The 25,596-nt window shown below is 44.5% G+C and overlaps 1 protein-coding gene across 2 annotated transcripts in view; it reads left to right on the forward strand.

Moving 5' to 3' along the window:
• Positions 1–25,596, forward strand: part of MYH9 (myosin heavy chain 9) — an 807,001-nt gene that overhangs the window by 76,501 nt on the left and 704,904 nt on the right. For both annotated transcript variants that reach the window (XM_033935132.1, XM_033935133.1), the window contains exon 3: positions 19,023–19,179. In XM_033935132.1, coding sequence (XP_033791023.1) covers positions 19,023–19,179 — 157 coding nt within the window. The remainder of the gene's footprint in view (positions 1–19,022; positions 19,180–25,596) is intronic.

Genomic DNA, 25,596 nt, shown 5'->3' on the forward strand with positions numbered 1-25,596 from the left:
CAGAATAGACTGAAAAGACTTCTCATGGTCCGAAAGCTTTTTAGTAACAGTCTCGATAGACTCATCGAACAGATCCGCTCCCGCACAAGGCACATTAGCCAGTCTGTCTTGGAGGTTCGGATCCATATCAATAGTGCGAAGCCAGGCCAGGCGACTCATGGCGACTGAACAGGCCGCAGCCCGTGCCGAGAGCTCGAAGGCATCGTAGGAGGATTGCATCAGCTGCAGCTGCAACTGGGACAGGGTCGCCACCACCTCCTCAAACTGGAAACGAGCCTGAGCATCGATGAAAGGGATGAACTTGCGGAGTACCGGCAAGAAGAAATCCAAATATGATGAGAAGAAAAAATTGTAATTGAGCACTCGAGTCGCCATCATCGAGTTTTGGTAAACACGTCTACCAAACTTGTCCATCGTTCTCCCCTCCCTGCCCGGAGGCACCGAAGCGTAAACCTGGGAAGGGTGAGACCGCTTGAGAGAAGACGCGACCAGAAGGGACTGATGAGAAAGTTGAGCCCCCTCAAACCCCTTGTGGTGAACGATGCGGTATCGAGCATCCAGCTTACTGGGAACCGCAGGGATAGAATACGGTGTCTCAAAACAGCGCATGAAAGTCTGGTCCAGCAATTTATGCAAAGGAAGCCGAAGAGTCTCCGCTGGAGGGTGAGGCAAATGCATAGTATCCAAATACTCTTTAGAATATTTAGACCCAGTGTCCAAAGTCACATCCAAGTCATCCGCCATCTGTCAGAGAAAAGATGAGAAAGACAATTGGTCTGCCAAGGCCGGCCGCCGAGACGGACTAGATGAAGTGGAAGCCTCCGGGTTCAGGGAGAGCTGAGACCGGCATGGAGAATAGGAGGTAGATGTATCCTCATACTCTGGTCCCTCCGGCTGGGATACATCTGACGATGAGTATCCCAAACGCTGCATCTTTTTCTGCGGAGACACCTCCGAATGACGTGAGGAGTGTCGAGATGAGTGTCGAGATCGATGCCCCTCCCGGTGACGGGATGGGGAGCGAGATCTTCTGTGCATCGCACGATCCCCCGAAGCCTCTAAGGAATGGATGGGGCTCGATGCGGTGGACCGCAGAGGTGGTAAGGATGCGGACTCACGCAGCGCCACCCAAGTCTGGTATGGAGTGCGGAAGAACTCTTCCTGCGATGCAGTATGCCCAGGACTCCGAGTATCAGGGGCTGCCCCAGCACCCTGCTGGCGTGGAGGTGTGATGGGCTCTAAAGGTGGCATATCAGGAAGGGAAGCCCTTCTGGAGGATTCCGCCGCCCTCCGCCGATCCCCCTCGTCGAGCAGCGAGATCGAACGGCGAGGAGGAGGGGGAGGGGGCGGACCGCCCCCTGAAACCGGTGCCCGGACTTCACCCTGGATGTTGGCGATAAGCCGGGGTCCCATAGTCTGCATAAGCTGGACAAACTGAGTTTCTAGCAGGGATCGAAGCGAAGCCGATATGGAGGGATCCGCACCGAAAGGGGGTCCTCCTGCACGGTCTTCGCGTTCCTTCGTGGCCAAGTGCTTCTGCTTGTTAGCTTTGGGCACTTTGATGACCACGGGAGGGACAGTGGAAGGCGGTACCTGAACCGAGGAGACGGAGGCAGGCGCCGCAGCTGAAGTTGAAGCCGTAGCCGGTGTAAACGATGCTGGCTTCACGATGCTGGATGCGGGAGTCGTCGATGCAGGTTTCGAGCGGACCGGCGAAACCTCAGCAGACGTAGAAGCAGATAGATCCTTGGCAGTCTCCATCTTGAACATCGACTCCCAAAGCAAGCAACGCCTCTTAAACGAGCGCGCAGTGAGCGTGGAACAAGGCCGGCACGATTTCGGAACGTGTTCCGGACCAAGACACTGCAGGCAGCGTCGATGCGGGTCCGTTAACGAAATCGCACGCTGGCACTTGCTGCACTTTTTAAAACCGGTGATTGGCCGGGACATAGGCCGGAAAATCGACGCTGAAAGGTCGAAAGCGGTAGGCCGCAGCCACGAGGCCGGCCCGGCCGAACCGCCGGAAGAAATAATTTTAACTTTTTTTTTTTTTTTAAAAAGAAAGTAAAAACGAAAGAAATTCAAAGAAATAAACTAAAACGCGGGTAAAGAAGGGAAAGAAAAACTGAAATTCAGTCAGCGCAGAATGAAGATAACTTCTCAGCTCCGCGGAAAGAAAAGAACTGAGGAGACACGCCCGGTACATCGGGCGGGAAGGCACTGGCGCATGCGCGGTGCGGGCATCTCGAAACTTCTGAGTTTCTTCAAGCAAGACATGCTTGCAAGATGTCCGTATCGGGGCTCTGTCGGATGACATCACCCACTAGTGAGAATACCTGCCTGCTTGTCCTGGGATAATGAGTTTTATGGAAACATTTTGAATAATTTGTAGGCGTTTGAGTTCGGTTAGTGATATACCTTTAAAGAGAGCATTACAATAATCTAATTTAGAAATCACTAAAGAGTGAATAAGAATGTTTAACGATTTTGGACATAAAAATTTTGAAATAGATCGAATCCTGCGTAATCTGTAAAAGGTGGTTTTAACAGTATTATTGATATGTTCATGGAAATTCAGTTTGTTGTCAAAAATCACCCCTAAGATTTTTACTTTATTGACTATTTGTAGGGGCACACTTTTTATGGTGAGAGGTGCAATGAGAGTAGAATTTTCTTTCCAAGGAAAGAGCATCACGTTTGTTTTTTTGATGTTAAGAGCCAGTTTATTCGTATTTAGCCATTGATAAACTTGGTCGAGTTTCTCACTGATCTCTTGGATATCAGAAATTTTATTGGTATCTATTGGATGCAGGAGCTGAATATCATCTGTATATGCAAAAACTTGAAAACCCACGGATTGACACAGGGTAATTAAAGGAGCAAGGAAGATATTAAATAATAACGGAGAGAGAATAGACCCTTGCGGAACCCCATAAGTAGTTAATTATGATTTAGATGTTGAATCTTTAAAGAGGACGGCAGAAGTGCGATCTGTTAAATAGGATATAAACCATAAAAGGACTTGATCAGTGACACCGATGGATTGAAGTCTGTCTATAAGAAGTTGATGGTCAATCGTGTCAAAGGCTGCGGAGAGATCAAGTGAGATTAGCAAGGTCGTTTGGTGATCTAGGAAGTACTGAATAGATGTGGTCATACCTATCAGTGCTAGTTCAGTACTATGATGTTCTCTAAAACCAGTTTGATTGGGATGAAGAACATTAGTTTTTTCCACAAAATCTGAAATTTGATTAAAAACTATCTTTTCTGTCAACTTTGCTAAAAATGGAATATTGGCTATTGGTCTGTAGTTAGCTGGGTCATTATAACTAGCATTTTTATCTTTAATGATAGGACGAATGATTGATTTTTTCCATGCCATTGGAACTATGCTTTGGTTCAAACTCTCTGTAATTAATGTGTAAATAAATGGTCCAAAAATATGAAAGTAATGCTTTAAAATGAAAGGAGGAATTGAATCAGCTTTTGAACCCTTAATATTAACAGATTTAAAGATGAGGACTCAATGTCCTTTAAACTTGGTAGTTTAAATTTTGAACATCTTGAAATTAAAGAATCTAAATTGGTCTGCTCGTGATCATTTGTTACTTGTTGGTCTATTATAAAAGTTTTCCTTATGTTATTAATTTTCTCAATGAAATAATCCGCAAGTTCTTGAGCAGTAAGAATGTTACCAATTTCATCCGGTTTTTCTTTACAGTTTGAGATTGTTATCCTGTTTAATATTGTATATAGTACCGATGAGTTTTTGGCTTTAAATATTTTATCAGAATAGTATTGCATTTTTGCTTGGTTTATTTTTGTTTCATAGTATATAGATCGCTCTTTAAATGATTGTAGATTAATTTGGGTTTTGTCTTTTCTCCATTTACGTTCTGAGGATCTTACCTGTTGTTTAATAAGAGAAAGTTCAGGCGAAAACAAAGGATTTTGAATTTTACGTGCGGAGATTACCTTTGTTTGTATTGGAACAATATCATCTAAGAGTGATGCTATGGCCATGTTCCATAAATTAGTTAAATCCTCTATGGAATTAGTATTGGTTTTAGTAAAATCTAAGTTAAAAGAAGAGAGGATTGAATCAGCTGAAATTTTATTGTAATTTCTGAAATTAATTGTTGTTTTTTGTGATTTGGATTATACGAGGAAATATAAGTTAGCGAAATTAGAAAATGATCGGACCAAGGAACCGGTAGGCAATAGTTTAATAATAGATTTTCCTTTGCAGTTGTTGATATTAGGGCCATATCAATTGTATGGCCTGCCTGTTGGGTTGGATGAGATATTAATGGATATAAATCTAATTGATTTATATATGAAAGTATGGTTTTTGTATAATTATTATTGGGATCGTCAAAATGAATGTTAAAATCTCCCAAGATTAGGGGGTTTAACGTAGAACTACCAAAGTCAAAAAGTAAGGATTGAAGTTGTGTAATGATGTCAGAGGATATCGGAGGTGGTGAGTATATCGGTTTTTGGTTTAGTCATTAAAAAGAATTGTAGGAATTCAATGGTAGAATTTGGTGAAGAGTAATCAGTTTGTAACAATAAAGATTTTCGAAAGATTGTTGCCAATCCCCCTCCTCTCTTATTGATTTCAGTGGAGACTAAGGCCTCATTTAATGCTTAATTTCAAAATATATTGAACTTTCATGGACCTTCCAAAGATCTCTTCAAATTGCCATTGCAGGAACTGTTTTTTTAAACAAATCCTTTTCAGAAATTGGGAGATGCCTTTAACTGTCAAGGCTGCTCTAGGGAAGATGAAGTCGCTTTATAGAATTTTCTGTACTCCAGGATTTGATAATCCACAACTTACTCATCATTCATTATTAGTGAAATCAACCCTTAAAAAATGTTTTCCTACCAGAGTTCAAGGCTGTACTATGGCTGTCACCTTTATCAAAACTATGCTGTTGAGCAGAATCCTTAATTACACTTTCTACATGTCTTTGTATCTTCAACTCACAAAAAATAATCACCTTTATCCATAAACAATATGCAACATACATATATGTGCATGTGAAATGTTCAGACCCACAACTAACCTATAGTGATAAACACAGAGCTCGTTGTTAACGAGACCATCTCAGCTGGTCACTGTCTCAAACCACCGTATTCATTAGTAGAGCTTGAACACTGCAAAATAAACTCAGTGCTATGATATATACTCCGTAGTTATCTGTTCCATCATATCATTGCACTGTTTTCATTTAAAAAAGCAGGATCAACCAGTTTTTCTCTCCCAACATGCCTTCCACTGTACCATCAATGTTTATACAGTACCTGCAAGAAGGCATCCATTTACTTCAGCTATTTTCTTTACACCTGTACTCTAAGGAACATTCTCCACAGAACTTTTTACTCTTTTCTCCTTTTAATCCTAAAAGGCCCGGAGGTTTGGGAGAGGCTGTAGGGGAGGAGGAGGCCACTACATCCTTTTTTTAATATGTTTTTTCCTTTGCTCCAGTTTCTTAGTCAGTCATTTAGCTTCTGCACTGACGGTCTCTTCTATAAAGTCTACAATTACACGCTTATGCATTCTGGAGTCAGTATGTGCATGAAACCTGTTCCTGCTAGGTTTTCTAGACAGGTCTCTTACATTTCTTTTGGTTTTGCTTTACACACACAGATAATTTCTGTGCTCGGGTGCACTTCATCTTCATGTTTGGGAGAAGAACTTTTTGGTGATTTCTATTTAGGTTATCACGCAACAGTTGACGCGGGCCAGAATTTGACATGTCTGCTTTAGATGCAGCAGAGGAATCCAGAGCCCCACTCTTTCTGGATATTGACTGTTGGTTTACTTTTAGCATGTTTCAGAAGTTTTGTTATAGTTGATAGTTGTGTTCTGTATTCATATCTTTGAAATTTGTTATGGGAAAGAAGTTTTTTGCATTGTGCAAATTTTCTGGTTCTGGATGTTTGGGCAAGGAGCAATACTGAAGCTGCAGGAGACGTTCCATCCAAGACGCACCTGTTAATCAGTTCTCCATCTCCGCCTGCTGGTCGATGTGTGCTGTCCCACTAGTCTGGATTCATCTGCTGCGTCTAAAAGAAAGAAAATTAAAAAGTAAGAACATAATTTTCCTTAGATCAAAACGATTGGCTATGCTCTCTGGATCTAAAAGAAGCTTATACCCACATTACAATTCGTCCTGTCCACAGAAGATTTCTAAGGTTTCAGGTAACCCATCAACACTTTCAGTACAAAGTTCTGCCTTGTGGCATGGCATCCTCACCCATAGTATTCACCAAGTGCCTAATAGTAGTAGCAGCGGTTTTAAGGGCTCAAGGACTACAAGTTTTTCCTTATTTCGACAATTGGCTCATAAAAGATGCCTTTCGTCAAGGAGTGATCTCTGAAACACAGTCAGTGATTGTTTCTTCAGCAGTTGGGGTTCAACGTCAACTTTCCCAAATCTTTCTTCAATTCATAGGAGTCCTGCTAGACATGATTCAACTCGGGGCATTTCTTTCTCAAAGACAAGACAATTTGATTCAGCTTTGCAATCAAGTTTAGCATCTTCCGTTCATCTCAGCCAGCCAAATGATGATCCTATTGGGTCACATGGCATCCACAGTCCATTTGCGAGGCTCCATCTCAGTGGTCTTTGGTATCTCAGTGGTCTCAAGCTCTCGACCTACCATCACAAGAAATTAATGTCACATCACTTCGTAAGTCTCTGCAGTGGTGGATAAATTCCTCCAATCTTTCCAAAGGGCTCTTGTTTCAAATCCCTCCACATCAAAAGGTTCTGACCACAGACTCGTCCAAATATGCTTGGGGAGCTCATCTGAACGGTCTTACACACAGGGTCATTGGTCTGCCCAAGAGCAACAATACCACATCAATCTCTCAGATCTCGGGGCCATTTGCAATGCTCTCAAGACTTTTCAACACATCATATCCAATCAAGTCCTAATACGCAAAGACAATCAAGTCGCAATGTATTACATCAGCAAACAAGGAGGAACAGGTTCTCTTATCCCAGGACAAGCAGGCAGGTATTCTCACAAGTGGGTGACGTCATCCGATGGAGCCCCGATGCGGATGCCTCACAAGCAGACTTGCTTGAAACTCAAAGTTTCGAGTCGCCCGCACTGCGCATGCGCGAGTGCATTCCCGTCCAGCGCAGGGCGCGTCTCCTCAGTTCTTACTTTGCCGTGGAGCTGAGAAGTCCGTCTTTGACTCTCTGCGTGAAGTATTTTCACTTGTGCCTTCTCTACGACCGCGGTTTTGTGTTCCATTTGTCACAAATCGCTGTTTTTAGTTTATTCTTTTCTTTAAAAAAAAAAAAAAATATATATATATATATTTTCTTCCGTTCGTTTGACTGGGCAGGCATAGCGGCCGCAGCCCCGCAGCTTCGATCTTGCGGTGGCTCTTTTTCGGCTTATGTCCCGGCCTGCAACCGGTTTTAAAAAGTGTTCCAAGTGCCAGCGCGCGATTTCCCTCATCGACGCTGTCTTCGGCCTCAACATCTCCCGAAATCGTGCCGGCCTTGCTCAACACTTAAATTCTCGTGCTTTTAAGCGTCGTTACATCCTGTGGGAGCAGCTCTTCAGCAAGGAGTCTTCAATGGAGCTCTCGACTTCGAAGGGTGCTTCGCCCTCGACTTCATCCGAAGCTCTTCAGCTTCCACAGCCTCATCAAACCTGCCTCGTTTGTACCGGCTCTGTCTGCGACGCCTGCTGCGATGCCTTCCTCTGTCTCTTCAGGTCAGATAGGGCAGCAGCCCATTCCCACGGTGGTGCTTAAAAGTGTCTAAGGCTTCTAAGTCAAAGCACTCTCACACTGCCTCGAGGGAACACGAGGCCCGTGCAGGTGGTCCCGTTGGAGACGCAGATCCATCCTTGCCAGCTTCGTTCCAGACCTTATTGGAGAAGCAGTTTATTCAGCTCTTTACTACCATGGGGCCGAAGCTTCTCTCACAAATCCAGCCTGGGCATTCAGCGGTCTCCCGCGAGGTCGAGTCGCCTCCTATGTCTGTCTCATACACACTCTTTGCAGTGAGCAGAGTCTCTGCGAGTGTCTGGTCTGGCATCTGGGCACGGACAGCAAGGAGCAGATTCTATGCCAGTGCCTCCATTGGAACCCTCACACTCGAAGCAAGGAGTAGAGTCTTTGGGGGTGCATCGAGGTTCCTCTTCTCAGCCTCCACTGCTTCGTTCCACAGCCTCCAGTCCTATCCATTCTCTGGGGGCTTTGACTGGGGCATGTTCTCCTCGATCCTCGAGGCCTACTTCAAGACACAGCTCGCATCACAGATCAAGGCATTCTTCGAAGCATTCATCCAGGCATGCCTCACCTCACCGCAAGCAGCCTTTTTTCAGTTTTCTCCACCACCTCCATCGAACCTTCCTCTTCCGGATCTCGAGGACCCGGTGGTTTCCATTTCTTCGTCTAGGTCTCCTTCTTCGCTGGACCAAGCTGCCTCGACGTCCTCGAGTCCTTTAAGTAGACTTAAAGGGGGTCAGTAGACTTAAAGGGGTGGATCAGTAGAGTGGGCAGACTTGATGGGCTATAGCCCTTTTCTGCCATCATCTTTCTATGTTTATATGTTTCTCGAGGCCAGGCTTTAGCGGATCAGCTGTCCTTTTCATCTTTCCTTCGTCACATGGCAGTTGACTTGGATATTCAATTAGATACTGGCTCAAAGTTCTCCAAGGAATATCTGGAGACCATGCATCTCCCTCAACCTCCGGCTGAATCTCTCAAACTTCCTCTCCATAAGCTTTTGGATCAAACCTTTGTCCGCTGTCTGGAAACTCCTTATTCCATTCCAGCTTTTCCAGGCAAATTGGACTCTAGGTATAAGACTGTACATCATAAGGGGTTTGACAATACTCAATTATCTCATCAATCCCTTCTGTTCGAATCTTCTTTGAAAAGATCTCATCCTTCTCAGGTGTATGCTACTGTCCCTCCGGGAAGGGAAGGTAAAACTATGGACAGATTTGGTCATTGCATCTACCAGAATTCAATGATGACCTCCAGAGTCCTCAACTATAATTTTAATTTCATCACCTATTTTGAGTTCTTTCTTTCCATTCTTCCAAAGTTTATGCCTTATCTGGATTCTTGTATGCACTTTGAGTTCCAAGAAGTCATTGCTTCCTTATCACAACTCCGTCTGCATCTTCTCCAGTCATCCTATGATGCTTTCGAGTTAACTGCTCAACCTACTGCTTGCTCTGTGGCCATGCGACGTCTTGCTTGGCTGCGTACTATCGACATGGATCCTAACCTGCAGGACCGGCTGGCTAATGTTCCTTGCGCAGGTAATGACCTCTTTAAACATAGAAACAGAAAATGACGGCAAAAAAGGGCTTTACCCTTCAAGTCTGCCCACTCTATTAATCCTCCCTAACTACCCTCCTAGAGATCACACTCAGGTGGCGATACCTTTACACTGCCCTCGTAGTGATCCGACGTGGGCATCCCACTTATTCTTGAAATCAGGCACGCTGTTGGCCATGATCACCTGCACTGGGAGCTTGTTCCAATGGTCAACCACTCTCTCTGTGAAGAAATACTTCCTGGTGTCGCCATGAAATTTCCCGCCTCTGAGTTTCAGCGGATGCCCTCTTGTGGCCGAGGTTCCTTTAAGAAAGAAAATTTCATCTTCCACCTCTACACGACCAGTGATATACTTAAATGTCTCGATCATGTCTTTCCTCTCCCTGCGTTCTTAGAGAGTATAGCCGCAATCTGTCTAGCCTTTCCTCATACGTGAGATCCTTGAGCCCCAAGACCATCCTGGTGGCCATTCTCTGAACCGACTCAACTCTCAGCACATCCTTACGGTAGTGTGGCCTCCAGAATTGTACACAGTACTCCAGATGAGGTCTCACTGTGGCTCTGTACAACGGCATAATGACCCCGGGCTTTCGGCTAACAAAGCTTCTACGGATACAACCCAGCATTTGTCTGGCCTTGGATGAAGCTTTCTCCACTTGATTGGCTGTTTTCATGTCTTCACTGATGATCATCCCTAAATCTCGTTCTGCCACAGTCCTAGCCAAGGTCTCCCCATTCAGTGTGTACGTTCTGCATGGGTTATTGTTGCCTAGGTGCATGACCTTGCATTTCTTTGTGTTGAAGTTCAGCTGCCAGGTCGAGGACCAGTGTTCCAATAAAAGCAGGTCCTGCTTCATGCTGTCGGACAAATCGCATGAAGCAGGACCTGCTTTTATTGGAACACTGGTCCTCGACCTGGCAGCTGAACTTCAACATAAAGAAATGCAAGGTCATGCACCTAGGCAACAATAACCCATGCAGAATGTACACACTGAATGGGGAGACCTTGGCTAGGACTGTGGCAGAACGAGATTTAGGAGTGATCATCAGTGAAGACATGAAAACTCGAGTCCATCGAGGCAGCCACCAAGAAACTATCGGACCATGAGAAGTCTTTTGCATCCATTCTCAGACTGAAACCGAAGCCGGTCCTACTCGTCCTACACGCCCTCCTCAAATCTATCAGTGGCGTTTTCCACCAAAGCAGGCTCCTTCTACTTGTCAGCCTGTCAAGAGGCAGCATCCCCAGAAGCCGCAAAAGCCTCAGTCACCTGCTGTACCTAAGGCTCCTCAGCCTTTTTGACTGCCTGGAACAGAGCATAACTTCCGTCATTCTGCCATTTCCCGTTTTTCCCCCTATCGGAGGTCGTCGCCATCATTTTTACCACCGATGGATGACAGTTACTACTGACCTCTGGGCCCTTTCCATCATCAGGGAGGGATACTCTCTTCATTTCCATCAAGTTCCTCTGTAACATCCTCCAAGAGAGTATCCTTCCAATCCCTCCCAGACCGCCCTTCTTCTTCAGGAGGCTCAAGCTCTGCTCCAGCTTTGAGCTACCGAGCCAGTTCCTCTGGCTCAACAGAACAAGGGATTTTACTCCCGGTACTTCCTTGTTCTGAAGAAGACGGGCGATCTGCGACCTATTTTGGATCTCAGGGTGCTCAACAAATTTCTAGTCAGAGAAAAATTTTGGATGTTGACCCTGGCATCTCTTTATCCCCTCATCGAGCAGAACGGCTGGTTATGCTCTTTGGATCTCAAGGAGGCCTACACACACATTCCCATCCATCCGGCCTCCTGTCAGTACCTTAGATTTCGGGTGGGAAATCTGCATTTTCAATACAGAGTACTCCGTTTCGGCCTGACATCGTCACCCAGAGTCTTCACCAAGTGCCTGGTAGTAGTAGCCGCAGCGCTCAGGAACCATGGTCTTCAAGTATTTTCATACCTTGACGACTGGCTCATCAAGGATTCCACGTCTCAAGGGGTCGTGGTAGCGACCCAGCGGGACTATCTGGTTCCTGCAAAGTCTGGGATTTGAAATCAACTTTCCAAAATCCCATCTCCAGCCTTCTCAGACTCTTCCATTCATCAGAGCTGTTCTGGACACAGTCCAACTCAGAGCGTTCCTTCCTCAACAATGTCTGGAAGCTCTTCTCCATCTTTGTCAGTCAGTCTCCTCTTGCCCTTCCATCTCTGCGAGACACATGATGGTTCTTCTGGGTCACATGGCTTCCACAGTACACGTGACTCCTTTTGCCAGACTTCACCTCAGTGGACCCTGGCATTTCAATGGACGCAGGTTTCCGGCCCTCTGACTTGACACATCCAGGTCACTCCTGCTCTGACACAGTCTCTTCGCTGGTGGATGCTCTCTTCCAATCTATCCAGAGGCTTACTTTTTCACATGCCCCCCCATCAGAAAGTTCTCACAACAGATTCTTCAACTTACGCTTGGGGGCTCATCTAGATGGTCTCCGTACTCAAGGCTTTTGGACCAGTACAGATCGTCAGTGTCATATCAATCTGCTGGAACTCAGGGCGATTTTCAACGCTCTCAATGCTTTTCAGCATCTTCTCCACGACCGTGTAGTCCTCATTCGAACGGACAATCAGGTCGCCATGTATTATGTCAACAAGCAGAGAGGCACAGGATCTGCCTCCCTCTGTCAGGAAGCTCTGAAAGTTTGGGATTGGGCAATTTGCCATAACACCTTCCTCAAAGCTGTCTACATTCAGGGGGCATACAATGCCTTAGCGGACAACTCGAGTCGTCTTCTACAGCCTCACGAATGGACTCTCCATTCCACGCCCCTTCATCACATCTTCTCTCAGTGGAGAACGCCTCAGATAGACCTTTTTGCAGCCCCCCACAGCTACAAACAGCCTCGGTTTTGCTCCAGGATGTACACTCCTCATCGCCTCGAGGCAGATGCTTTTCTTCTGGATTGGACGAATCTCTTTCTATATGCGTTTCTTCCATTTCCTCTCATTCAAAAGACGCTGATCAAGCTGAAGACCGACCATGCCACCATGATTCTGGTCGCTCCTTGGTGGCCCAGACAACCCTGGTACTCCCTTCTACTTCAACTCAGCAGCAGGGAGCCATACCTTCTACCAGTTTTTCCCTCTCTGCTTACACAGCATCAGGAATCTCTGCTTCATCCCAACCTGCAGTCTCTACACCTGACAGCTTGGTTCCTCTCAACGTAGCTCCTCTCCAGTTTTCTCAATCTGTGAGGGATGTTTTGGAAGCTTCATGGAAGCCTACTACTAGACAATGCTATCACCAAAAATGGACTAGATTTTCTACTTGGTGTTTTTCTCATTATCAGGAGCCTCAACATTTCTCCTTATCTTCAGTTTTGGACTATCTTTTGCACCTTTCTCATTCCGGCCTCAAGTCTACATCGATAAGAGTCCATCTTAGTGCAATTGCTGCTTTTAATCAGCCTCTTGAAGGGAAAACCCTCTCTGCTCATCCTGTGGTTTCCAGGTTCATGAAAGGACTTTTCAATGTCAATCCTCCTCTTAAACCGCCTCCTGTGGTTTGGGACCTCAATATTGTTCTTTCTCAGCTAATGAAACCTCCATTTGAACCAATTGACAAGGCTCATCTGAAGTATCTCACTTGGTGTTTCTCATTGGCCTCACTTCTGCTCGACGAGTCAGTGAGCTCCAAGCATTGGTTGCGGATCCACCTTTTACAGTGTTTCATCATGACAAGGTGGTTCTTCGCACTCATCCGAAATTACTTCCTAAAGTGGTCTCGGAATTTCATCTCAACCAATCCATTGTTCTTCCAGTGTTTTTTCCAAAGCCTCATTCTCATCCTGGAGAATCAGCTCTTCATACTCTGGACTGTAAATGTTCTTTGGCCATCTACTTGGAACGCACTAAACCACACAGAACTGCTCCTCCACTTTTTGTCTCCTTTGATCTGAACAAGTTTGGACATCCTATCTCTAAGCGTACCATCTCCAATTGGATGGCGGCTTGTATCTCGTTCTGCTATGCCCAGGCTGGATTACTTCTTCACAGTAAAGTCACAGCCCATAAGGTCAGAGCAATGGCAGCTTCTGTAGCTTTCCTCAGATCTACACCTATTGAGGAAATTTGTAGAGCTGCTACTTGGTCCTCAGTTCATACCTTCACTTCTCATTATTGTCTGGATACTTTCTCCAGACAGGATGGACAATTTGGCCAATCAGTATTGCAAAATTTATTCTCCTAAGTTACCAACTCTCCCACCATCCCACTTTAGTTAGCTTGAAGGTCATCCACTTGTGAGAATATCTGCCTGCTTGTCCTGGGATAAAGCACATTTACTTACCGTAACAGTTGTTATCCGGGGACAGCAGGCAGCTATTCTCACATCCCACCCATCTCCCCGGGTTGCTTCTCTGCTGGCTATCTGAACTGAGGAGACGCACCCTGCACATGCGCGGTGCGGGCGACTTGAAACTTCTAGTTTCTTCAAGCAAGTCTGCTTGTGAGGCGTCCGCATCGGGGCTCTGTCGGATGACATCACCCACTTGTGAGAATAGCTGCCTGCTGTCCCTGGATAACAACTGTTACGGTAAGTAACTGTGCTTTATTCTTTATCAAGAGGCTGAGAATATTTGGAACTGCGCTAATGCTCACAACAATTTCCTCAAAGTGGTCTGTGTCCAAGGAGAGAAGAATACTCTTGCCGACAAACTCAGCAGGTTTCTTCAACCACACGAGTGATTGCTTCACTCCTCAATAATGTGTCAAATATTCTCTTTGGGGGATGACTCAGACTTGTTTACTTCCCCTCTCAAATCACAAGCTGCTTTAATTCTGTTCCAGACAGTACTCCCCTCATTGCCTTTCTCCTGGATTTGGACGTACAAGTTCCTGTATGCGTTTCCACTGATTTCTCTTATACTTAAGACATTAGTCAAGCTCAAGCAGCAGTCTGCCACCATGATCCTCAAGCAGCAGTCCATTTCTTCTGCAGATTTTTCCATCTCACTTAGAATGTAGGGTCTCTTACATCCCAATCTTGTCGTTGCACCTCCTTTTCTAGTGAATTCACCCTCATCATATCTGGTAATTTTGCCTTCCAGGAACAGCTCTGGATATATATAATCAAGGATATCTTTGTTGGTGATCCTAGCTATCCATGGGATTCATAGAAGTCTTCTCCAGCACCACAGCTTAAAGGCATAAATTCTTCTAGCTGCTTTCGTGAGTGTCCATGTCTCGTAGTGATATGTTGTGATTGGCAGTTATCAGTCTTTGATGGTGACAGACGTCCTTGCACTTTCATATTTGGTCCCACCATGGCTGCACGACCCAGTTCTAATTGTTGCTTGATCTCTGCTGTCGAACTGCCACTGATTAATGAGGGACCCAAGGAAAATGAAGTTGTCGACCACTTCTATTTCTTCATTGTTGATCTTTATGTGGACTTACTTATTGGGGGTAGTCATGATTTTTGGCTTCTTAATGTTCGGATAAAGTCCCATCTTCTTGCTTTCTTTCAGCTTCAGGTTCAACTTCTTGAGGTCCTTCTGACTCTGCCAGCAAGGTAGTATCTGTGTATCTCGGATGAATCCAGAAAGTTGGACTTGGATGATTTAAGTATTGGAGTGAAAATAGGCAAAAGAACCATCAGTAATCTTGAGTCCAGCTTCCTCATAAGAAGTGGAAAATCAGTGGTCAAAGCTGAAAGGATCAATAAAAATGGCTACTGACCTTTGTGAAGAAAATAAATGAAAACAAGAGAAAAAGGAAACTAATATGGTTCTCTAAACTAGTGGTGGAGAAAATAAAGGCAAGAGTTGGCATTTGTGAAATATTAAAAATAAACAAAAACCTCAAGAGGTGTACAGAAAGGATCACCAGGTGAAACTGAAAGAAGCCAAGAGAGATGTCTGATGGAAGAGCAAATGGCTAAAAATGTATAAAAGGGGGAGGTTTTTCAGATATTAGTGAAAAGAAGATGAAAAATGGAATTGCCAGACTAAAAGATGCTATGAACTATGAGGAGAGTGATGAGGAAAAAGCAAACATGCTAAACAAATACTTCAGTGTTCACAGAAGAAAATCCTGGAGAAGGACCAAATTGTCTGGCAAAGTTACACCTGAGAATGATGTAGATATCCAACTGCTCACGGAAGAAAATGTTTATGGACAACTCGAAAAATTGAAAGTGGACAAAGCGATGGGACCAGATGGGATTCATCCCAGGATATTGAGGGAGCTCAGAGAGAGGCTGGCAGGTCCTATTAAAGATTTGTTCAACACACCTTTGGAGACGAAAGTGGTTCTTGGGGATTGGAGAAGAGTGGATGTGGTGTCAATTCACAAAAGTGGTCGCAGAGATGAAGCGGGAAACTACAGGTTGGTAAACCTTACTCTAGTTATTGGAAAAATAATGAAAGCATTACCGAAAGAAAGGATAATGAAATTCCTAAAATCTACTAATGGGTTACAGGATCTGAGGCAAAATGGTTTTACTAAAGGTAAATTATGCCAAACGAATCTGAATTTTTTGATTGCTGAAATCTACATCTAAAATGTGTCCTTGGTCCTATTCTTTGGTCGCCCAAAGCCTTTGACATAGTTCCTCATAGGAGGCTCTTGAACAAACTCGATGGGCTGAAGTAGGAACCAAAGTGGTGAACTGGATTAGAAACTGGTTGATGGACAGATGCTAGAGGGTGATGGTTAATGGAATTCGCTTGGAGGAAGGAAAGATGAGTAGTGGAGTCCCTCAAGGATCGATGCTGGGGCTGATCTTGTTCAATATGTTTGAGTGACATTGTTGAAGGGTTAGAAGGTTTGCCTCTCTGCCGATGATACCAAGATTACTAACAGAGTAGATACTAAGGAGGGAGTTAAACACGAAAAAGGATCTGCAAAAGTTAGAGGAATGGTCTAATATCTGACTAAAATTCAATGCAAAGAAGTAGAATAATGCATTGGGGATTAGAAATCGGAAGAAGCCGTATGTGCTGGGAGGTAAGAGGCTGATAAGCATGGATGGGAAGAGGGACCTTGGTGTAATAGTGTCCGAAGATCTAAAGGCAAAGAAACAGTGTGACAAGGCGGTAGCTCTTGCCAGAAAGATGCTAGGCTGTATAAAGAGAGGCGTGACCAGTAGAAGAAAGAAGGTTAGTGTTACATTTGCTGGATGTCAAGAGTGCTTCTCTTTAGTACCTCGAAGCTAGCTATCAATGAGTTTTGCCTTTCAGATTACCTTTTTGTTCTTTCAAGTAATGCCAAGAAAGGGAGTCTGGCATCTAAAGCCTTGATTTTCCAGATGGATTAAAATGGCTATTTCCTCATGTATGTGGGCTGTGGTAAACAACCACCAATTGCATTGAAAGCTCACTCCACTAGAGGAGTTGCTGCCTCGTGGGCTGAGACTAGGGCTGAATCACCCGAGGAGATTTGTGGAGTGGTCTCATGGTCTACCCTTCATACCTTTACCAGGTTCTATAGGGTGAACAGAGTAGCTGGGAAGGATGCTGCTTTCGGGACCTCCGTCTTTAAAAGGCAGACACAGTGGGCCCACCCTAGACTCTGGGAACTGCTTTGGTATGTCCCTAGTGTTCAGGACCATTAGACACATCGCACTAAAAAAGAAAGATTAGGTTCTTGCCTCAGTAATCTTCTTGTAGATGTGTCTAGTAGTCCTGGAACCCCACCCTGTGTATGGGCTTTGCCTGTCTTCTGTCTTAAGATCAATCTGAATTTGAAGAATTTCTGACTCTAGGATCTGAGACAAAATAAAAATTGTTGTACAACAGTAGTCTCAAACTCAAACCCTTTGCAGGGCCACATTTTGGATTTGTAAGTACTTGGAGAGATGCAGAAAATATAGTTAATGTCTTATTAAAGAAATGATGATTTTGCATGAGGTAAAACTCTTTATAGTTCATAAATCTTTCCTTTAACTGTTAAAAGAAAGATTTATAAACTATAAAGAGTTTTTTTACTTCATGCAAAATTGTCATTTCTTTAAGACATTAACTATTTTTTCTGCGGCCTTCCAAATAACCCTATTTTTCTGCGGCCCTCACAGTTAAAAGTTTAACATCTTTCCTTTTCCTTTGAATTAACAAAAGATTATAACAGGTGTCTGCAACCGCCTTCAGCTCTCACCTCCTCCAGCACCAGACACGCGCACAAGCTGCACTGCCTCCAGCCATTGCTCCAAAATGCACTGCTTCCAATCATTGCCTCCAACTATTGCTCCAATGGTTTCCTTACATTCTGGAATGTTGCCTGCCTCACTGCTGTAACCTCACGCAAGAGCTTTCCTGTGTCTGCACACAATTGGACTCCACCTCACAATCGCATACAGATGCAGGAAAGCACTTGCTTGAGGTTACCGTGATCTCTGGACGCAACCAGCGGACATTTGTGGCGTGGACAATCGCATATAGACAGAGGGCCTCAAAATAGTACCTGGTGGGTCGCTTGCGGCCCGTGGGCTGCGAGTTTGAGAGCGCTGCATAACTACTTCCTCATGACCATATACTCTGGTTTATAGCTCTTGTCTGCAGGGGATGTGAGTAGCTACAAGATATATACATAGTTGGAGTTACACTTCCCCCTCCCCATTCGCAGTTTCTCCATTTGCGGTTTCATATAATCGCGATTTTTTTTCTGGGGAGGGGGAAAATAAAAAACACAGTCTTAATTTTAAAATAACCCATATTTTTTTCCTCCCTGCCGCCTTCCCGGCCTTACCTGGTGGTCTAGAGGGCTTTCGGGGCAGGAGCAATCTTCCTACTCTCCTGCCCCGTACAGATCGGCATGAGGAAATGGCTGCTGTGAGTTCCAGTAGTCTCTCGAGTCTACGTCGGGAACTCCCTACAGCCATTTCTTCATGGCGATCTGCACGGGGCAGGAGCGTAGGAAGATCGCTCCTGCCCCGAAAGCCCTCTAGACCACCAGGGAATGCGGCAGGGAGGTGGGGGTGGGTCAGAGCCGGATAATTGCGGTTTTTCGCCATTCGCGGTCCGGCTCTGCCCGTATCCCCCGCGAATGAAGAGGGAGAAGTGTAGTTGCACAAGTTTGGATGTTATGGGGTTTTTTTCCCTATGATTGATACAGAACAAAATTGCAGTGTCTGATCTTTCCTTGTTTCCTTCCTTTCTGTTATGTCTTCTATTACAGTGTTATTTGATTGCTTTTGTACAAACTGAGGGGGCAGGAGCAGCTCCCTGGGAAGGAGGAGGGGTTTGAAAACATGATTGATAGTTGATGCAAGATCCTAGTGTTTATGACTATTAAACAAATCTACATGAAAGATTCCAAGGGAAGAGCCTAATCTTTATATAAAACCCTAACAGAGGCTTTAAGGGCTAAACAATTGTCTAAACCGACTTTACTGAAAAAGCAGAGTACTGAACTAAAAATGTCAGAGAGACGATGATATTTCATTTTTCCCAAATCTGAATGCCAACAGGCAAGATATTCCTATGGAGTTTCTTTCCCTTAGCGGATCCTCACTCAGTACCTCTTCAGAACTGTGTTTAACTTCCTGTATTTGTCTACTTTTCCAACATCTTTAGCTTGCTTTTTAGGAATATCTTGGTGTTGGCACTGTTAGCTGGAAGTGTGTGCTGTTACTGGAAAGTCAGACTTCAATTGTATGCACTATTTTCCTTTCTAAGGAGTTTTATTTTGAAACATCTTTTCTTGCAGACCTACTCTGGCTTATTTTGTGTGGTCATCAATCCCTACAAAAACTTACCTATTTACTCTGAAGAGATTGTAGATATGTACAAAGGCAAGAAGAGACATGAGATGCCACCTCACATCTATGCGATCACAGACACTGCCTACAGAAGCATGATGCAAGGTGAGTGTTAAGTGTATCAATGGGATTACAGTGAAAGCTTCTGGCTACAGATGGAGTGTGAATTAAATACTGTAGGATAATCAAGTCAGAGGGAAGATGGTCCACAGCTAAACATGCTACAGGGTGTCTTATGCAAATTAACTTAACCCCATCTTGCATGCAATTTGCTTAAATAGCTTTTGAGAAACATTAATAAACTAGCTTGAGTTTATGCAAAGAGCATGCATGCATGCAGACTCCGGCTATAGAGAAAAGCTGGTATTGTTGATCCTATAGTGCGCTAAAACAAATAAGATTCTTTTCCACATGCAGCATCCAGTAGGTTGCAACAGTGGTTTGTCTTTAGAGAATGAATCTGTAGCACTTGAACCAGGGCTGTGGAGTCGGAGTCAAGGAGTCGGAGACAATTTTGGGTATCTGGAGTTGGAGTCGTGGATACCAGAAACTGAGGAGTCGGAGTCGACTCCACAGCCATGCACATGGGTGAAAAGAATCTCCTGGCTGTACCTAATCTGTTTGCTAGGTGGACTTTGCGAATCTGGAAAAAGGATGTACAACAATTATTGGGTAATGTTAAGGGGCTACATCATCTACCTTTGAAGTTTGCCCCTGATTTTGTACCGGGTAGGGATGGGGGGAATATTTCGGAGATGGGAACAAAAAGGGTTGCAGTACTTTGGCCAATTCCTGGAGGGGGAGTCCATTTGAGCATTTCCTGTGCTTCAAGATCGGTTCCAGCTAGATTCATAGGGCTGTGGAGTCAGAGTTGGAGACAATTTTGGGTACCTGGAGTTGGAGTCGTGGGTACCAGAAACTGAGGAATCTGAGTCAAGGGAGTTCTACCGACTCCACAGCCCTGACTTGAACTTGCATCAAAACTACAGTGGTGGCATTTTATAGACCATGCTGACCTAAAAGCTTTTAGACATACAATGGTACCTTGGTTTATGAGCATGGTCCGTTCCAGGCGCATGCTCGTAAACCAAAACGCTCGTTTATCAAAGCAGAATTCCCCATAGGATATAATGGAGACTCGGACAATTCGTTGCTACTGCTACCAGCGACTGACATAAACATAACAGAACTGGGACACTGGGGCTCTTTCCACAGCCAACCAACCTCACTGGGGCCTTGCATCTTTAACTTCTTTTTCGTTCAGTGCTTACATTCATGCTGGCTTTCTCCTCCTTCTTGCCGCAGTGCTCGTTCCAAGCTGTGGGCAACAGTTCCCATGTTCCCCCCCACGGCCGACCCGGAAGCCCTCACTGTGCCGCGTTGTCTACCTTCATGCCACAGTGCTCGTTCCAAGCTGCGGGCAACAGTTCCCATGTTCCCCCCCACAGCCGACCTGGAATCTCTCTCTGTGCTGCGTTGCCTACCTTCATGCCGGCTTTCTCCTTCTTGCTGCAGTGCTCGTTCAAAGTGGCGGGCAGCAGTTCCCACGTGCCCCCCCGCGGCCGACTCGGAAGCCCTCCCTCTGACTTTGCAACGTCAGAGGGAACGTCTCAGGGCCAGCTGCAGGAGGCATGCAGGAGCTGCCGCGGCGGCCCAGAGAGAACACAGCAAGGAGGAGGGAGCCGGCAAGAAGGCAATCATCTAGGGGCGGCAGACGGACCAAATGCATTGCCCTCGAGCGGGCCTCACGGGGCAGCAGGTTGGACACCCTAAAAGGCAAAACTGAAGTGAAAGAGCATCAGAAAGCGTGCATTGCAAGGTATGGAGAGGGGGATGCGGGATGTTTTACTTTGAGACATGCTCGTATAGCGAGTCAAGATCGGTTTACGAGTCACAAATTTTACAAATGTTTTGCTCGTCTTGCAAAACACTCATAAACCGCGGTACTCGTAAACCGAGGTTTGACTGTACTGGACTTTTGTGTAGGTTCAAATGGTATATAAATAGTGGCAAAAGTTGTACATTTCCTATTTATTAGGGAATGTGTGTTTAAACATTTATTACTGACTTTGTCTTTAAAAAAAATATGAATATTATCCCAGGACAAGCAGGCTCTGGGTGACGTCATCTATGGAGCCCTGGTGCAGACAGGTTTAAAAGTACATTGCCACTTTAGGAACTTGAGAGAATTTGCGAACTGCCTGCACCGTGCATGCATGAGTACCTTCCCGCCCGACTTCACTCATGGCTCTTCAGTTCTTAGTTTTCTGCAGAGCTAAGTCGTGTTTTTGCATGCTCTTCAAAATTTTTACATTTTTGCCTTCCCGCTCATGTGTGCTCTCTTTCTTTTACTTTAAGTTTACTTAATTAAAAAAAAACCCCCAAAATGAGGAAACGGTTTCTTATTTTCTCCTCACGGGCTTTGCCTGATGAGGCCTTTTTGTGTTTTTCTCAGCTATCACGTTCAATTTGGCTGAGGCGGCCTTTCCGTCGATGTCCTGGCTGTTAACGGGTCTTAAAAAGTGCTGCAGGTGCCAAAGGCAAATTTCCATCACTGACCCCCCAGTTGGTGCTTGCAGTGCCTTGGCCCAGAACACCATGTAGAATCTTGTGCTTGGTGTTCTACCCTGCAGAAACGTACCATCAAGAGCCGGAAACTTCAACAAGAAAATTGTTTGGCACCGGCAAGGATGCAGAGAAGACGTCACAACCTTTGATGTTGAAGGCATTGACATTGCTCCATCTGGTAAGCCTTGAACTGAAGGAAAATCACTCCGTGGACCTGTTCAAAGTATTACATGGATGATATAACAGAGTTCACAGGCTTGCTCAGAATCATGGATGGGAAAACTGGGGCGAACCCCAGAGGAAAAACCACCTCACAGCCCAATCATCGCATGGACAAGTAAACCAGAGGTTATATCAATTCATATATGTTTTTACGTTGTGAAAAAACTACGGTTTACTATAGCTTATAGTCAAAGAACTTAGGCAAACTTAGCTTGCAGCTTGCGAGTTCCGACATGCATGTTTCGGTCCTGCCTCAGGGAACACACAGGAAAAATCTTAAGAGAAACACTCATGCGATGGGAGATTCTGAAAAGAAAAAGTTAAACGAATTAATGCTTTATTCAAAACAATACGTTAAAAGAATATTCTAAATAAAGTCAAAAAGCGATTTAAATATAGCTATTGGCTAACAGGGAAAAAGACTCACCCGACAGAGGACTGTTGTCTCACATAGAGAAGCGCACAACGCGCAGTTTAACAGCTTTGAAAGGTGACCAGAGCGGAGAAACCGCCGAGATTTTATAGGGCTCCAGAGATGTGATCACGTGACAGAAGCACGTGATGCTGCATACGGGGGAACAGAGGAGACAAAACACTGAAGGGACAGAATTGCAAAAATGATTTACAGAAAAAATGATTTACAAAAAACGATTTGCAGAAGAAAAAACTCAAAAAAATAAAGAAGGAAAAAAGATGAAGTAATGATGATTAAAAAAAATAAAAAAAATAAAAAATAAATGAAAAGATGCTGGTTTACAAAAAATATATATAGAAATGCTGCTGGTTTACAAAGAAAAATGCTGGTTTACAAAAAGGCGCGCCACTCGATCTCACTATTAAGACCTTGTGGATGTAAAGTATTTAATCTAAAAATCCAGTGCTGCTCCCTAACGTACAGCTTGGCTTTCAGGTTACCCCCCCGAGGTAGCACAGGGACTTCCAAAATTGAAAATTTCAAGGAAGTAAGATGGTGATTTTCAGTCACCCAATGTTGAGTAAGCGGAGCTTCCATCACTCGAGTGGAAATCCTACTGAGGTGTTCTCCAATGCGTACTTTAATACTTCTAACAGTATGTCCAACATATAGCTTGTTGCAAGGACATTGAATGACGTACACAACTCCGCTAGTTGAACAATTGGTAAGGGGTATGTTGGTACGTTTGTGCATCCATGAGGGTACATTAATGCTGGTAAGTGGCACGCTATACGAACAAACTTTGCATGATGAACAAGGAGAATGACAATTCCCAGGTAAGTTCAATACAAGGTCCTTAGATGAAAATTGAGACTTTGTCAAACATTGTTTTAAGTTTCGACTACGAGAGTAGGCAAAACGAGGGAGCTCCTGAAAAACAGCATGATGTTGTAGAATGCTCCAATGAGATTTTATAATATGTTTGATCTTAAAAGCTTGCTGTGAGTAAGGGATAACGCACACTGGAGAAGATTCAGGTTCCTTATTGGAGGAAGAAAAAACTTCTCTTTCAGCAAACAAAGCTCTTTTAAAAGCCTTCTTGACAACAGAGTGAGGATACCCACGTTCTCTGAAGCGTTGTTTCATATCTTCAGCCTTGTGCACATAATCATCTTGTGAGGAGCAAATGCGACGTAGCCTTAAAAACTGGCCCATTGGGATGTTATCACGCAAATGCTTAAGATGGTGACTATCATACCTGAGAAGGGTATTCCTATCTGTAGGTTTTCTAAAGATAGTGGTAAAAAACTTGCCATCCTGTAGAGAAATGTTAATGTCTAAGAATGGTAAGGAGTGCATACTGGAATTGATGGTGAATTGAAGATTGGGATCACCTTGGTTCAACCACAGGAAAAAAGATGTAAGCTCATCGTGGGTACCCAACCAAACAGCGAACACATCATCGATGTATCGCTTCCATGTTAACAGTTTTGAAAAAAGTTCAGAAGAGTAGATATATCTCTGTTCAAATGCTGACACGTATAGGCATGCAATAGTGGGGGCCATTTTGGCACCCATAGCAGTGCCTTTGATTTGAAGAAAAAATGACTGATCGAATTGGGAATAGTTCATGCCAAGGGCCACCTTAGCTATACTAACTAAAAATTGAACCCGTTGGGCAGATAAACCCTTCTGTTGCAAATAAGTAATAATTTGGATAGCAGCATCTTGTGGAATGTTAGTATTTAGTGAAGCAATATCTAGAGCAGTGTTTTTCAACCTTTTTTGGGCAAAGGCACACTTGTTTCATGAAAAAAATCACGAGGCACACCACCATTAGAAAATGTTAAAAAATTTAACTCTGTGCCTATATTGACTATATATAAAGTAATTCTCTTGAATAGGAATCAAATAAACACAAAGAAAGTATTTTATAATTACTTTATTATGAAATATTAAGTAAACAGAATAGTGAAAAATTATAAAATACTTTATTCAGTGCGAAACCTGGGCCTGTTTGGCTGAACACAAAGCTGATATTCTGGCTGGAATCGAAGAAAGACACACACGTAACTCTTCGTCAACAGCCGTTCCCTTCACCGCCCCGTCACCGCCATCCCTTTCACCGCCCCGTCACCGCCACTGCCATCCCTTTCACCGCCCCGTCACCGTCCCCGCTGCATCCATATAAGCCTTAGTACTGTAATATTTAGCTTATTCCTTTCTTATAAATCAAAGTTCCTGCTGCTGAACTAGAGAAAGATGTTCAGCTGGCAGGGCTTTGTTTATAAATTTTTATCAACACAACTAATATACTATTTTATCCTAAAGCAAAAAATAAATAAATAAATATAATTTTTTTTTCTACCTTTGTTGTCTGGTTTCTGCTTTCCACATCTTCTCATTCAATTCCTTCCATCCACTGTGTGTCTTCTCTCTACGTCTTCCATTTGCTGTTACTGTGCCTCTCCCTTCACCCCCCCCCATTGGTCTAGCACCCATCTTCTTCCCTCCGCTCCCCCATAGTCTGGCATCTGTCTTCTTCCCACTCTGTCTTCCACATTTCTCTTCGGGGTCTGTTCCTCTCCACCCTCCTTCAATGTCTGTCCTATTCCTTTCCACCACCACCCTTCCCTCCCTCCTTTACCATCTGTTCCTTTCTACTACCCTTCAGCTCCTCTCACGTGGCTTATCTATCTACCTTCCTCCCTCTTATTTTCATGGCACGTTACAATGTAATTTGTGCAAGCCACTGGAGCCTGCGAGCTCGGTCCCTGTCCCATCCCCACAAACCATCTCGCTTCTGTGCTCCTATTTTCTCCATTTCTAATATCTCCCCTATGTATCTGTCATTGCCCCCCCCCCCCTGTGTCCATATACCATCCCCATGGCATGTCCCCTTTATGTCTCTGTCCCTATGCCCCATGCACATAACTTTCCCCTCTTTCTGTTACCTTCCTGTGTCCAGATTTCCCCTATCTTCCTCTTCCTTACCAGTGTGTCTCTTCTTTTCAACCCCATCTAGCTTTTTTCCCTCTTTCTTCCCCCCCCCTGCTTCTAGCATCTGGCTCACCTGCCTGTCCTTCCCTTTCTTTCCTGCTGTGGGTTTTTCTTTCCGTCTTCATCCCCTTGGCCCAGAATCCTTTTCCCTTTCACTCCCTCCTTCCAATTTGAGCCGGGAACACGAGCGATCGCACGGTCCCCGCAGCCACCACTCGCCTGCCCAATCGATCCTACTGTTTAGCCAGCTCTCTCCCTTCGCCTCGCCTTAGTTTGTAGGTTTTGTTTTTCGGCGACATGCACGCTTTCCCAAAGAG

Source organism: Geotrypetes seraphini, chromosome 2 (genome assembly GCF_902459505.1).
Source record: "Geotrypetes seraphini chromosome 2, aGeoSer1.1, whole genome shotgun sequence".
Classification (NCBI taxonomy): Eukaryota; Metazoa; Chordata; class Amphibia; order Gymnophiona; family Dermophiidae; genus Geotrypetes; species Geotrypetes seraphini.